The following is a 12,670-nucleotide window of genomic DNA, read 5'->3' as shown; positions in this document are numbered from 1 at the left end:
TTGTGTATGTTCTTCTCATGCTATTTTATACTTTCCGTCCTCTGCATGTCAGAGGAAAACATTGTGCATTCTACTTTACTGCAATTTGCTTTGCCTAAGATATTCTTTAAAGTTCCTGAGGAACTTTTAGTTTGTGTTGATTTTGGCGCCCCCCTGTGGACAAAGCTGTATGTCATCATTTTTTTTGTTAATCTTGTCCTGTAAATAGTGTTTTCTTGAGAGAAAAATACTCACCTTTTTTTTTTTAAGTCAAATACATCACTTACTATGAATATTTGCTATGAAAAAATGTAAACATAGGCTGTTTCTTCAGCATGATGTAATTTGTCTCACCCCGTAGTTGTGTTTACACAGTAAAAACGACAAAATAGACATAATCAATGTTGTTGCTAATGGTCTCATTTGTTTCTGTAGCTCAGAAAGAGGCATCTGAATTAATCCCAGACTGTATTATAATCAGCTAAAAACTCATCACAGGGGCTTTAATTATTTTATGTTATTGTCAATAGGCCTCCAATCACAATTTGTCTTCTCTAAAGATTAGACGATCATTCAATTAAATACAGAATTCATATATTTACATTAGTTCTGGAGTTTTTTAAATTACTTCCAAATGGTGCCACCTGAACCATCTTAAATCCTTTCTTTAGATTAATGCATTCAATAATAATATAAAGAATTCAAAGCATGAACCCTCTAATAGAACTTGTACTTTGGAGCCCTTTAAGGGGTGCCTGTCTGTTTTTGAAGAACATCAGAGCATCCTGGCTGACAGCCAGCCATCTTACAGTCCTTTGCCTGATATTTTGTCCTCGAGTATTTGGACAGTCTTTCTTTTCTGAAGTGTGAGAGACAGTCAATCCCTGTTACTCCATTGCTTTTGGTGTTGGCCTACTTGAAAAGAACCAACATGTGTCATGAAAGGTATCCCACAGGCTCCATTTGTTTCTAACAATAACTACGGGGGAGTGACACCGACAGCTGCCCTAAATGACCTCTCACACTCGCACACAAGGACAAGCCGCATATCAACTGTTCTCAGGCATTACATGACACCTAAAATAGTAAATGTATAGCTAGTGTTGTATATTAACACACACACACTCTGAAGAGATAAGAGACTGACAAAACCATTTCCTTCAATCTGTAACAGTTTGTAACCTACCTCAGTGTTCCAGCGTTTGTGTTAGGATTTTCACACTCCACACATACTGGTGGGACAGTTGCCTGAAGTCCATCATGGGTGTTGATTTATCTTACATCTTCTCATGTGGGGGGGTGGGTGTCACCTAATGCCCTCTGAGAGGGGCTTTAGTGTCTGCTGCAGGAAGAATAAACATAAAAACCATTGATTTTGTCTCTCAATCACGGTTAACAATCTAGTCCCCAAAAAGTGCTAAATGGAAATGGAGCAGTGCTCCATGATCGAACAGATTTCATTCCTCTTCTTTATGTTTTCATACGTTTGATTTTCAACTTGTTATTTCATTTAGGTGTCTCTTTTAAAAAAACATAAAAGACAAAGGTTACCAGCAAAACCCTTTGACCGTTTCTACATTTGTTAGCGTTATGTAAACATTAACACATTTAGAACAAAATAAAATAAAGTTTTAGTTCTGGCACTGTGGGACATGTTTCAATAAAGTTGCAGTAAATTAATTTATAAGGTATATTTTTATGTTTTTAAAGCTGCCTATTACTGGTTTAAGTTGTTGACAAAAATAGCCCTGATAAATGCTTCATGAAAGGGTTAAAAGAGTTTTAGTTCGGGGGCCAACAGATCATTATGAAATCATTGCCGCTAAACACAAACAACACGAGATGCAAAGGTGTGATGGTCTCTTGGTTTCATCAAAAGCTGTGCGCAGTTTATATTTATTGTATTCTAAATTTACAGATTTAAAAAAAAGTGTTTGCCCATGTCTTAGAACCATTATGAAAGGTAACGCACAAATTCCATATACATCTCATTGTAATTTACATAGAGGGTAAAAGTATAGGCATGAAGGTGGCATTATTCAGATTAAAGGCTCAAAAGAATCAGAAAGAAAAAACATGAATAAATAGAAAGTGCTAACCTTAGCAGAAAAAAAAAAAGAATACCTTCTCATAAAACAAATAGAGGAAAACAAAACCGCAGTGTGGAAGGTCTCAAGCTCCTGTTACCCAAAGAACAAACAAAAAGAATCAAACAAAGCCATCTAAAGCACGTGGTCTGATACCAGAGACAAGTGTTAAACACCAACAGACAAACTGTAGTAGAGCGACTGTTATTATTTATCAGTTATGAAGTTTACGGTGCCTAAACAGCTTATCACTAAACATTAACATCTAGGAAAAAAAAACAGAGGCAAACTCTCTTTTCTTCTCTTCCTAGTCTTCATCGGATGCACGAAAGGCATTCTGGAGCTGAGACACGCGCGCACACACACACGCGCACACACACACGCACACACACACACATTGCAGCATTTCTTCAGAAGCTACAGCTGAATCCAATTGTTTCTCTCTTCTCTTAAACAGAAACTAACAACATATATTGTTAGTTAAATTTCTGCATGTCAGTTTTTTTTTGTGAGGAACTCAATTTAGCAAGACTTAAACATGTTTGAAATAACCATTTTTAAAAACAGTTGAAAGCTTTGGGATCTTTTTTTTTTTTTTTAAGTTTTAATGACAACAAGGTCATTAAAAGTCATGCACGCTGCAAAGAACTGCATGCAGTAGTAATGGTCGCCCATCCAAGCACTTTTTATTTAGTAATAGTCATGAACACACACAGCAGCTTCATGAGAGGAGCCTCGGCCCTCTTTGACTTTTTGAATGTGGAGTATTTATATGGAGAGCCGTTTGCATGTCACAGGAAGCGAAGGTGTGCCACAGCTGCCTGTAACATTAACCTGATAAAGAAAAGAAAAGTTATGTGGATTGATTATCAACTTCATATATATTTTATATATATTTATAGATTTCTCTTCTCTCGCTCGTTCACTCAGTTGCTTTAGCGCACTCGCACATTTATCCCACTTTCTCTCATTTATTTTTGTTTACAATGTAACAAAAATGGTGACAGGCCTGAAATTACAATCACCAAAAACAAACTCAGAAAATAGAGGAGGGAGGGAGGGAGGGAGGGAGGAGAGGGAGGAGGCCAGGGAGGACTGCTGCTGTTTGCTGCCCATCACTGACAGTTGCAGCAGAGAGGACACAGTCTGCTTGATGCTCGGACATCAAAGAGGAGGCGGCGGAGGCTCCTTCCCCGTAGAGCGGCTCTCTCTGAGCTGGAGGTTCTCCAGCGCAACATCTAAAGGCATGATTTCCACGCAGCCCATCGCTCCGAAGTCGGCGAAGTCTCGGCGCTCCTCCTCGTCGGAGGAAGAACTCTCCTCGTGCATCAGCGTGGACAGGAGCAGCTCCTGGACGAACAGGCTGCGGTCTGCGCGCTCTCCTTCTAGAAACTGACGCTCTGCTTCAGACATCTTAGGTTCATTTAACCTGCACAGAACAATGACCACTGAATTTAAAAAACATTCACATGGTACACTTCTTAAGGTTATAGTTTTTGTTTACTCTATAAACTAAAGGAACAGGCTGTGAACAGGTGCAGGCTGTTTCATGTGTTAAGTTATTGAGAATTGAAAGTAGTATTGATCCATGTCAATGTATCGTCACAGCCATAGAAATAACACAACCAGAAGAAACTCCTACATACATGAGCCTTTAAATATTCAAACTTTAGATAATAGAGAGGAACAACAAACGCTTGTTACAAGAACTTATTTTATGTCTTCTAAGTCCTCGTATTAGCTTGCCTAACTGCTTTCCAGACTGTATTTCAGTTAATGTAGCACACTAAAGATGAGCGCTCACGTCTAAAAATATGTGAAGACACACAAGGACAAGTCTGCTTATATACTATTGTGTCATAGTCACTTTGATAAACATGGTTACTAGGAGAATGTCAGTCAATCTGCTACGTTAACTTGCTTATATTCACAGCTAAAAATCCTCCCCAATAACTGTTTTCTCAAAATAGAGTGACAGAGAATACAAGCTTAAACCTCTGAGCTTAAGGCTGAGAGTTGGGATGTTTGGTCTTAAAGTGGGATTTGTTTACAATCACATCATTATAGAAAACTGCTAATCGTATACTTTAGAATGAGGCTGATTCAACTAAAAGGTGGAATACCATATGAACAACTGTCACTGAAAACTTGGTGTGGGAATAATTAACCATCAAACAACACTAGACCTCAACATCACCATCAGTGCTTTCACCAAGTGTTACTTGTGTAACTGGCCACACTCACCGTGCTAATAGGAACTGGGAGCTGTGGGACGAGGACGACGGGTTGTTTTCACCCACAGTGGCAGTGTTGGCGGTTGCTGTGCTGGGTGGAGGGATGGTGGTGCCAGAGTTGCCCGGGTTGTTGCTGCGTCGCGTGGCGTGCCGGCCTGTCTCCACTTGCTGACGTGCTGCCTGGGCCTGCTGGCGCTCCAACTGCAGCTGCATCTGGAGCTGCTGGAGCTGAGAGGCTGAAGGCCCCGATGAGTTTATCTGGCCCCCCGCCGCACGCCGCACACCTGACAGCTGAGACAACAACTCTGCAGAAGACAAAAAAAAAAACAGGACTCTGTCAGCTGTTTGTGAAGAACTCGTGTTTTCAAAGGACAAAAGTGCAGATACATTCAAGAAGATGTGAAGGAGAGTCAAACCTTAAACTGTAGGTATATTTATCTGATTTGAGAGCAAGTGACCAACGTGATATAACAAATATGATCACCCACAATTTGTCTGGTTTATATCTTCTGATTTTTATTTTAAAAAGAAGAAAAGAATAGAGGTCATAAACTATAAAATTCATGCACACGGCAGGTTAATCTAGAATCTGTTGTTTGAGCTCTGCTGGTGTCAACATAGAGTCAAGTACTACGGTGGCCTAGACGGTCAGGAGAAATACAAAGCTCAAACATAAATGCTGGATCAAAGATTCTGCAAGTTGTGATATACATAAAACAACGGAAACATTTAGAGACATACTTTTCTGTTTTTAATATTTCATCCTTTGTGTGTTTTTGTGGGTTGACAATTTTTCTTCGAGCAAAAGTTACATTTTTTGGTCATGTGGAAATAAAGATATTTCCCAGAGGGCCCTTTTGATATCAGCATTGACATTGTAATGTACTGTTTTGTTTATGAGCCTCCTAAAACGGTCTAATTCTAGATACAAATTATACCAGAGCGTGACCCCCGATTTCCACATACTCCGTGACTGCCGGGGTCCGTCGGCGCCAAGCACTACGCCGTAGTTCGCTGCCACTCTAGTCAATCACTGTGTTTCCACAGCGAGTGCCACGGCCCGTCTCCGTCTCTGCTCCGTTTTGAATACACCGCAAATGTATTTTCGACGGAGTACACTGCAAACATGCGTCAAGCCGGACAGAACATGACAAACCGGACAGGAAGTCAGACAAGGAAACGCATGGAGCGTCCAGTCAATTTCAAAATACAATATACGGACTCGAGATCATATTTAACTCGACATTAGATGTAAACAAAGCAACATGATGTTTGCACGTCACTGTGTGTGTAGCCGATCATGGCTTTTCCAGAAACAGTTCCAGCATGGCGTGCGCCGTCCAATGGAGCAAAACCGTGGTACTTAAAGATCAGCGGCGAGCATGGAGTATGTGCGGATTGGAGGTTATTGAAAGGCAACAAGTATCCTAAAGTTAACGTTGATTTGTAGATTGTTTAGCTGTCATACAATAAAAGATTTTGTATGGTATAAAATTAGTTTTGACCAGCAGCACTTTCGAGAGCCACTGTGGTACAATCTGCAGAGTACACCGGGCTGATCCTGAGTCTCACCTGCAATGGGGTCCATTGCTTCTCTGTTACTGGGGGTGTAGGTGGAGCTCTGTGATGAGGAGGATGAAAGTCCCCCTGTGGAGCCGCTAGTAAAGTGCATATTTGTCCGCCGTGCTCTAGGACCGCCAAGCCCTCTACCGGGGTGGAACATCCTGCGTACATGTCGAACACTGCTGGACTCATCGTAAACAGGCAGAGTTAAGGTTGAATGCAGTGACGTACTGTGACATATATATATTTTTTTTTATTACAAATGTACAAGTAGCACATGTTAATGTAGTGTAGACATAGAAAGGATATTAAATCTCTTGGCGCTCTGTGTTCAAGTGTGAGGTGAGCTGTGAAGTCGTCTGTGACGTGGTTAGGATCGCCTCCTGGCAAGGCCGCACATATTGGACAGATCTGAAATGAGAGAGGGAGAGGTTCAGGAACAACGATCATTCCTTCAAAAACAGCTTTTGCCAGACATCACTGGACTAAACAACATGGAAACAAGCGCGACTGTAACTTATTTTAAGAATAACGTAACACAAAGAATAGCTTCTTGCAGCATCGCAACAGTGGCACACTGGAAAGAAGTCATTATAAAAGGTATCCAGCAGAGAGGTTCATCAGACCCATTTAAAACCAGCAAAACCTCACATATACACTGGACTGGTCAGCTTTTACTAAACACTCGACTGGATTTGATTTGATTTTCAACAAAACAAACATAAAAGATGATGTGAATCCTAATTTTTCCTTAACCATCAATTAACTGATCCCATTAACAAGTACTGCCTGTGTAGCTAATCCCTGACACATCTCGTTCTTCATTTCCATAGAGGTCATTGTTGTCTAAAAAAAAGAAAAGAAAGAAAATCCCATGAATGAGCCACATTGTTGTACTGGCTGACATGTTGATTTACGATTACAATGAAAACGGCTACTGTACTTGATTTTGAATCATTCCAACATTCTCCATCCTGCTGGTGCAAACGCTCATTAATGAACCCAATGTCTATCAATCAACTGATGGAAATAGTCTCTCATAGATGCACCATTTACTCCTCTGTAAACTAAATTGTTCTCAGCTGTGAATGAAATGACCATTTAGTGAACCAAGGATTAATACTACAATTTATGAGCAGTTGTAAAGGCCGACTGAAAACGTTTTCCAGCAAACAAAGTAAAGATACAAAAACTCGCTCTTATTAATTACTCATCACTCAATACTTTAGAAGTACTTGGTTGTGTCTGCCACTGAAGAGCCCCTGTCTCAGCTTTTTTTCTAATTGTGATGTGTTAAGATGTTTTTAGGAATCAACATTAACTTGAACAGGTTCACGTTAAGAGAAGTTGGAAAGTATTGAATTAAATACATGTGTTTTTTTGTTTTGTTGATAATAAAAGAGAAAATGGCTAATCCTATACAGCAATGCCTCTTCCTGTTGAACCTCTCTTCAGTGACAGGACTTGGTTTCACTTGGCATATGTAGTCACCTAGAGTTGATATATTACTAATTGGCTCTGCCCAATTTTTCCAATCACTGCTGGTGACGCTGCCATTGTTTGACAGTTTACCTGTCAGCCTTGCGGGCAGGCAGGTGTCAGCAGCAGCCTGACTCTCTGCCTTGTTTTGCTCAGTTTACTCAGCAGTGGACAACGCTCATAAAGATCTTGCTGTGAGAACAAGTAATCTATAAATCTATGTGTACATCCTGGGAAGTAATTTTAGCTGCGTGAAGTGCAGCGCTCAATAGTAATAGCCGTCTGACTGTAGAGATGCTGGCGGACAAGAAAACAAACAAATGCAATTCTCATGATTCTAAAATAAAATCAATTGTTTGATGGCAGGTGTAAACACGGCTGCAGGAGCTGCTTTAACAAAGTGATATTATTGATACACTGATGATGACTAAACCATTATTTTAGGTTTGTAATCTGTTAAAGCAAGCCATGATCTCTTGAAGCATTTTTTAGACATGTTTTATCAACATTGCAAAAGTCATCCGTGTGTGTCACACGCCGTCGAAAATAATGTGTCGTTTACTCACCACCTCTGTAGAAGTCTCTGCATGTTCTGAGGTGACGTGCTCCTGTAGGGACGTCTCCGTATAGCCCATTTTGCCACAGTAAGGACATGTGAATGACTGGGGTTGCTCTACTGAAAAAGTGTCTCCTCCATAATACAAGTCTGCAAGAACAACAATAAACAGTGTTTGTTGCCATCAGTAATGGCTTACGTTATCAACACACATATTGTAGCCTTAGTACCAAATTACACTAAATGAATGACACCACTCATAATTGGAAAGATGATGAAAGTTTTGAAAAGACACAGTCGCCTAAAGTGAGGTCTTAATGTTATGATCATGGTAGTTTAGTTAGAAGCTTTATCAGTGTAATTATTCTAAACAATTCTATAAAAAGATGGTCGTCTCTAATTGTGACCGGCTGCATCAGTATGCCTGAAAACATACCAAATAATAAGCCTTACACTCAGGTACATACCAAACCTTTGAGCACTGCTACACCCATATATGACACAGACATGATTACTTCACGTCTGATCCAAATGCTACACAACTTTTGGTCTTTGTTTACTAGCAGGTCCTCACCATAGTCTACCCTGGTTAATATACACTGCATGGGGTGCTCTGTTGTGTGTCTTGTTGTCGTGGCTCCGCTCTCGTAGCACGATGCGCACAGGTCGTAGTCGTAGCAAATTAAACACTTGAACCGTCTTCCTCTAAAGTTCCCTTTTAAACACGCGTCACAGCTCACACCTGCAGAAGCAAAAAAAAGAGAGACAGTGAAGTCAAAAATGTGGACCTTACATTACATATACAAATTCCTTATGACTGCATCTGCTGAACTGTCTGCAACGTCTTTCTGCAGGCCAGTCTCCCTTACAACAGCATGTGTTTTGGAGAGGCACCAACCCACAAGTGCCAGCAATGAAGAACTCTGACATTCCAACAAACTTCACCAGCAAGGTCTCGAAGAGGCAACTCAGAGGTACGCCACTAACATCAGAAGATATAAAAGCTACTACAGAATTTGTTGCTCTTTATAACCCTGTGCACACATTTTCAAGTAGTCTTATTTCTAGTCAACATGAACCAAAATAGTTAGGCTTTTTTTAAAAAAAAACAATGAAGAGAATCCATTTGTATTTCATCCTAACGTGTTCATTCTATAAGAAGCAATCATATAAAACATGTATGTATCGCTGCTTTTCCACTTTTTACTACATGATTACAGTGGAATCTATCAATGCAAGAACTATTCAGGCTCACAGTTTTTTTTTTGCTATGAGCAAAGTTATCATTAGAAACAATATAACAACTCCTGCCTGCTGACATTTCCTTTGAAGGGAAAAGAACAACTTCTTTGGCAAACAAGTATTGGGGGAATTTCCTCTGCACAGGGTAATCTGACGTCTTAGAATACAAAGCATCAAACACAAAGAGGAAAAACTACTCAAAATGAGACATTAATTAACCAACCTCAGGCCTGAATAAAAAAACAACAACTACCAGTTATCAGCTCTATGTGCTGATTCATGGTTGGTCACAGTAAATACAGGTTCTAGTATCACCTGAGTAGTATATGAAACTAGTGCCTTCCTCGTGTGAACATACAACAAATTTACACAATGTGTCTGAAATAAAAAAATATGTTGTCCTACTTTAAAAAAGTAAATCTAATAACTGAACAATTCCCTTTAGTCATATAAGGGCTATCCGATTTAATTGTGTCAAATAGTCTCAAACAGATGCACCATTTACTCCTCTCTAAACTAAATTGTGAAGGATTATTATTCTCAGCTGTTAATGAAATGACCATTTAGTGAACCAAGGATTAATACTACAATTTATGAGCAGTTGTAAAGGCCGAAATAAAAACGTTTTCCAGCAAACAAAGTAAAGATACAAAAACTCGCTCTTATTAATTACTCATCACTCAATACTTTAGAAGTACTTGGTTGTGTCTGCCACTGAAGAGCCCCTGTCTCAGCTTTTTTTCTTCTCATTTTGATGTGTTAAGATGTTTTAGGAATCAACAGATATAGTTAAAGACAGACCTTATTTTAGCATTATGCATGCACAACAAGCGGTTTATGGAACAGGTTCACGTTAAGAGAAGTTGGAAAGTATTGAATTAAATACATGTGTTTTTTTTTTGTTTTGTTGATAATGAAAGAGAAAATGGCTAATCCTATACATCAATGCCTCTTCCTGTTGAACATCTCTTCAGTGACAGGACTTGTAGGTAGTCACATAGAGTTGATATGTTACACTAAACACTATGTTGTCCTACTTTTAAAAAGTAAATCTAATAACTTAACAATTCCCTTTAGTCATATAAGGTCTGTCAGATTTAATTGTGTCAAATAGTCTCAAACAGATGCACCATTTACTCCTCTCTAAACTAAATTGTGAATGATTATTGTTCTCAGCTGTTAATGAAATTAGAGTTTTTTTGTTTTGTTGATAATAAAAGAGAAAATGGATAATCCTATACATCAATGCCTCTTCCTGTTGAACATCTCTTCAGTGACAGGACTTGATTTCTTTATAGGTAGTCACAGAGAGTTGATATGTTACACTAAACACTATGTTGTCCTACTTTTAAAAAGTAAATCTAATAACTTAACAATTCCCTTTAGTCATATAAAGGCTATCAGATTTAATTGCGTTCATACTAACACCATAATCACTTATCATGCAATTAAAACAAGATAACTTACTGCCTGCTTCATGGTGCTTGAAATGAACCAAATGTAAGATAAGATATACTATAGGGACATTTAGGTGTTCCAGTAGCCAGCATACATACAAACAACACAACACAACACATATCCCACCCATACAAAAACAAACATGAGCCCACAATACAGTTTGATATTTGATATATGCAGCTCAGGCTAAAGTCCCATCTGGTTTGTAGTTAACAAATCGTAGCTCAACCCTGGCTGGCTAGTAGCCTGCAAGCTATCAAACTTGGTGACTGGTTTCTGGTCAAAGGCCTCACACACTTTATGTCTTCTTCTTCTTGATGACAGTGCACAACATTATGTGACCAGACGGGACAGTATGGCGTTTTACATTCACAGCTTCTGGATCTTAACACCTAACAGGTAACCGCGACTGTAATAGTCTGAGGTGACTACACCGGCTGTATTAAAAGGATATCATACTGTGCAGCTTAGTGCGGGGTTGTGTTCAACATTAAAGTCGCAGCTCGACTCCTTACGTTAGCACACGTTAGCCTCCTCGTTAGCCCCCGTGCTAACGTAAGGTAACGCAGCGCCTTAGCAACGGCTAACTGCTAAAGCTCCCGCAATGTTGCCGTATCATCGCAGACGAAGTTACAACCGTGTGGCTCAAATTAGAAGATACTGGAGGTTAGATTACACAACAGGGGCTGTTGATGAATATGTATGTTTTGGTTGCGATCCTAAAACAAGCCGCGAAAAAGCACTGCTGCTGCTGCACCCCCCCTCCCACCATCCACCCCCCTTAAGCACTTAGCAGAGCTAGCTTAGCTGCTCAGGTAATGTAGCCACCAAACCCCCCAAGGTGCTGTTGGACCTGTTTTTAAACTCACCCTCATGTCGGGACATCCTACAAACAGAGCCCCCCTCCTCGGGCTCCCCAACGCGATTAATGGGGGGAGCGGCGCGGTCTTTTAGACACTAAACTGGGGGGGAAAAAAAGCTTCGACCCTCGCCTCTTTTTTCGAGCAAGATGGATCCGCCAGCCAGCTTACAGTTTGTTCTGCTTCCCCTCCCAGAGTGTCACTTCTCGCTAAATATCGCGAGTGGACGCTAGGCGGCGCACTCCTACATGAAATCACCTCACGGGATTTTAGGAATTAGTGCCCCTCATTTCTGCCTCGCAGGACTCTCGCCTCCGACAATAAGTAATAATCTCATGTAATCGAGTTTTCAAAAAAAATATTATCATTATCATTATTTAAATCAGAGGATAATTTAATCTGAATTATAGTATTATTAAATAAAAGGAGTTTACAGCGGAACAAATACATCAGATGTCCTATAAAGATAGATAGATAGATACTTTATTGATCCCGAGGGAAATTCAAAGCATCCAGTAGCAGTTTACAAATACATATATATTAACCCGAAAAAAGATTTAAAGAATACCCCTAGATCAGGGATCGGCAACTTTGGTCACAGCGAGGGCCACATTCATTTAATTCCCACTGCCAGGGGGCCAAATTGTAGGATACAAAAAACAATAACAGTCAATTATGTCTCAAATTTAACTCAACATATACCAGTGATCAAATATTATTATGGAAATATTTCTGGGTTTCATGATTTCATGGCAGATTTTGTCATGTTTTTCTTCATGTTTTGATATATAAAAATTGACCCGAGGGCCACATTGAGGGTTGACGAGGGCCGCATGTGGCCCCCGGCGCCGCCAGTTGCCCACCCATGTCCTAGATGAAACAAACTTAAACTGTGCAATTAAAAATAGATTTATACAAGAAATGTACATAACCCGTGCAGGGATAAAAAATATATGTGTAATTTAAAGCAAGAACCTATAAACAGTTGAGGGAAAAAAATCTGTAATTAGACCTGAATATAAAAAAATAAAAAAGTGTTGACCTTCTGAAGTTGTGTTGTTTATATATGTACAGCAATGTTTAAAAAAGCAGATAGTGCAGCGTTATCAAAAACAGACATTAAATAACAGGCAACATTAATTAAAGGTGCTATTTAAGTATACATTTTATATAAATACAAACGAAGAGTAGTACAATATGCTACACAACCAC

The 12,670-nt window shown here is 39.6% G+C and overlaps 1 protein-coding gene across 1 annotated transcript; it reads right to left on the bottom strand.

The window, feature by feature from the left end:
- Nucleotides 1-1,832: 1,832 nt before the first annotated feature.
- Nucleotides 1,833-11,651, bottom strand: kcmf1 (potassium channel modulatory factor 1). The gene is made up of 7 exons (XM_061060787.1): nt 11,468-11,651; nt 8,473-8,640; nt 7,909-8,048; nt 6,173-6,274; nt 5,873-6,056; nt 4,311-4,605; nt 1,833-3,495 (listed from the first exon to the last, which is right to left on the bottom strand). Exons 1-7 carry the CDS (start codon nt 11,481-11,483, stop codon nt 3,231-3,233), a joined length of 1,170 nt encoding a protein of 389 aa, XP_060916770.1. The 5' UTR covers nt 11,484-11,651; the 3' UTR covers nt 1,833-3,230.
- Nucleotides 11,652-12,670: the final 1,019 nt, after the last annotated feature.

This window comes from Labrus mixtus, chromosome 17, assembly GCF_963584025.1.
Source record: "Labrus mixtus chromosome 17, fLabMix1.1, whole genome shotgun sequence".
In the NCBI taxonomy this organism is placed as follows: Eukaryota; Metazoa; Chordata; class Actinopteri; order Labriformes; family Labridae; genus Labrus; species Labrus mixtus.
The sequence above is the reverse complement of the archived record's forward strand: the minus strand, read 5'-3'. Positions and strand labels throughout refer to the sequence as shown.

Excerpts from the sequence above, each read along its gene's own strand:
- kcmf1 (XM_061060787.1), bottom strand. Across the intron at positions 8,049-8,472 it reads ATTAACCAGGGTAGACTATG|ACTTGTATTATGGAGGAGAC; the intron begins GTGAGGACCTGC and ends TTGTTCTTGCAG. Across the intron at positions 6,275-7,908 it reads CAGAGACTTCTACAGAGGTG|ATCTGTCCAATATGTGCGGC; the intron begins GTGAGTAAACGA and ends CTCTCATTTCAG.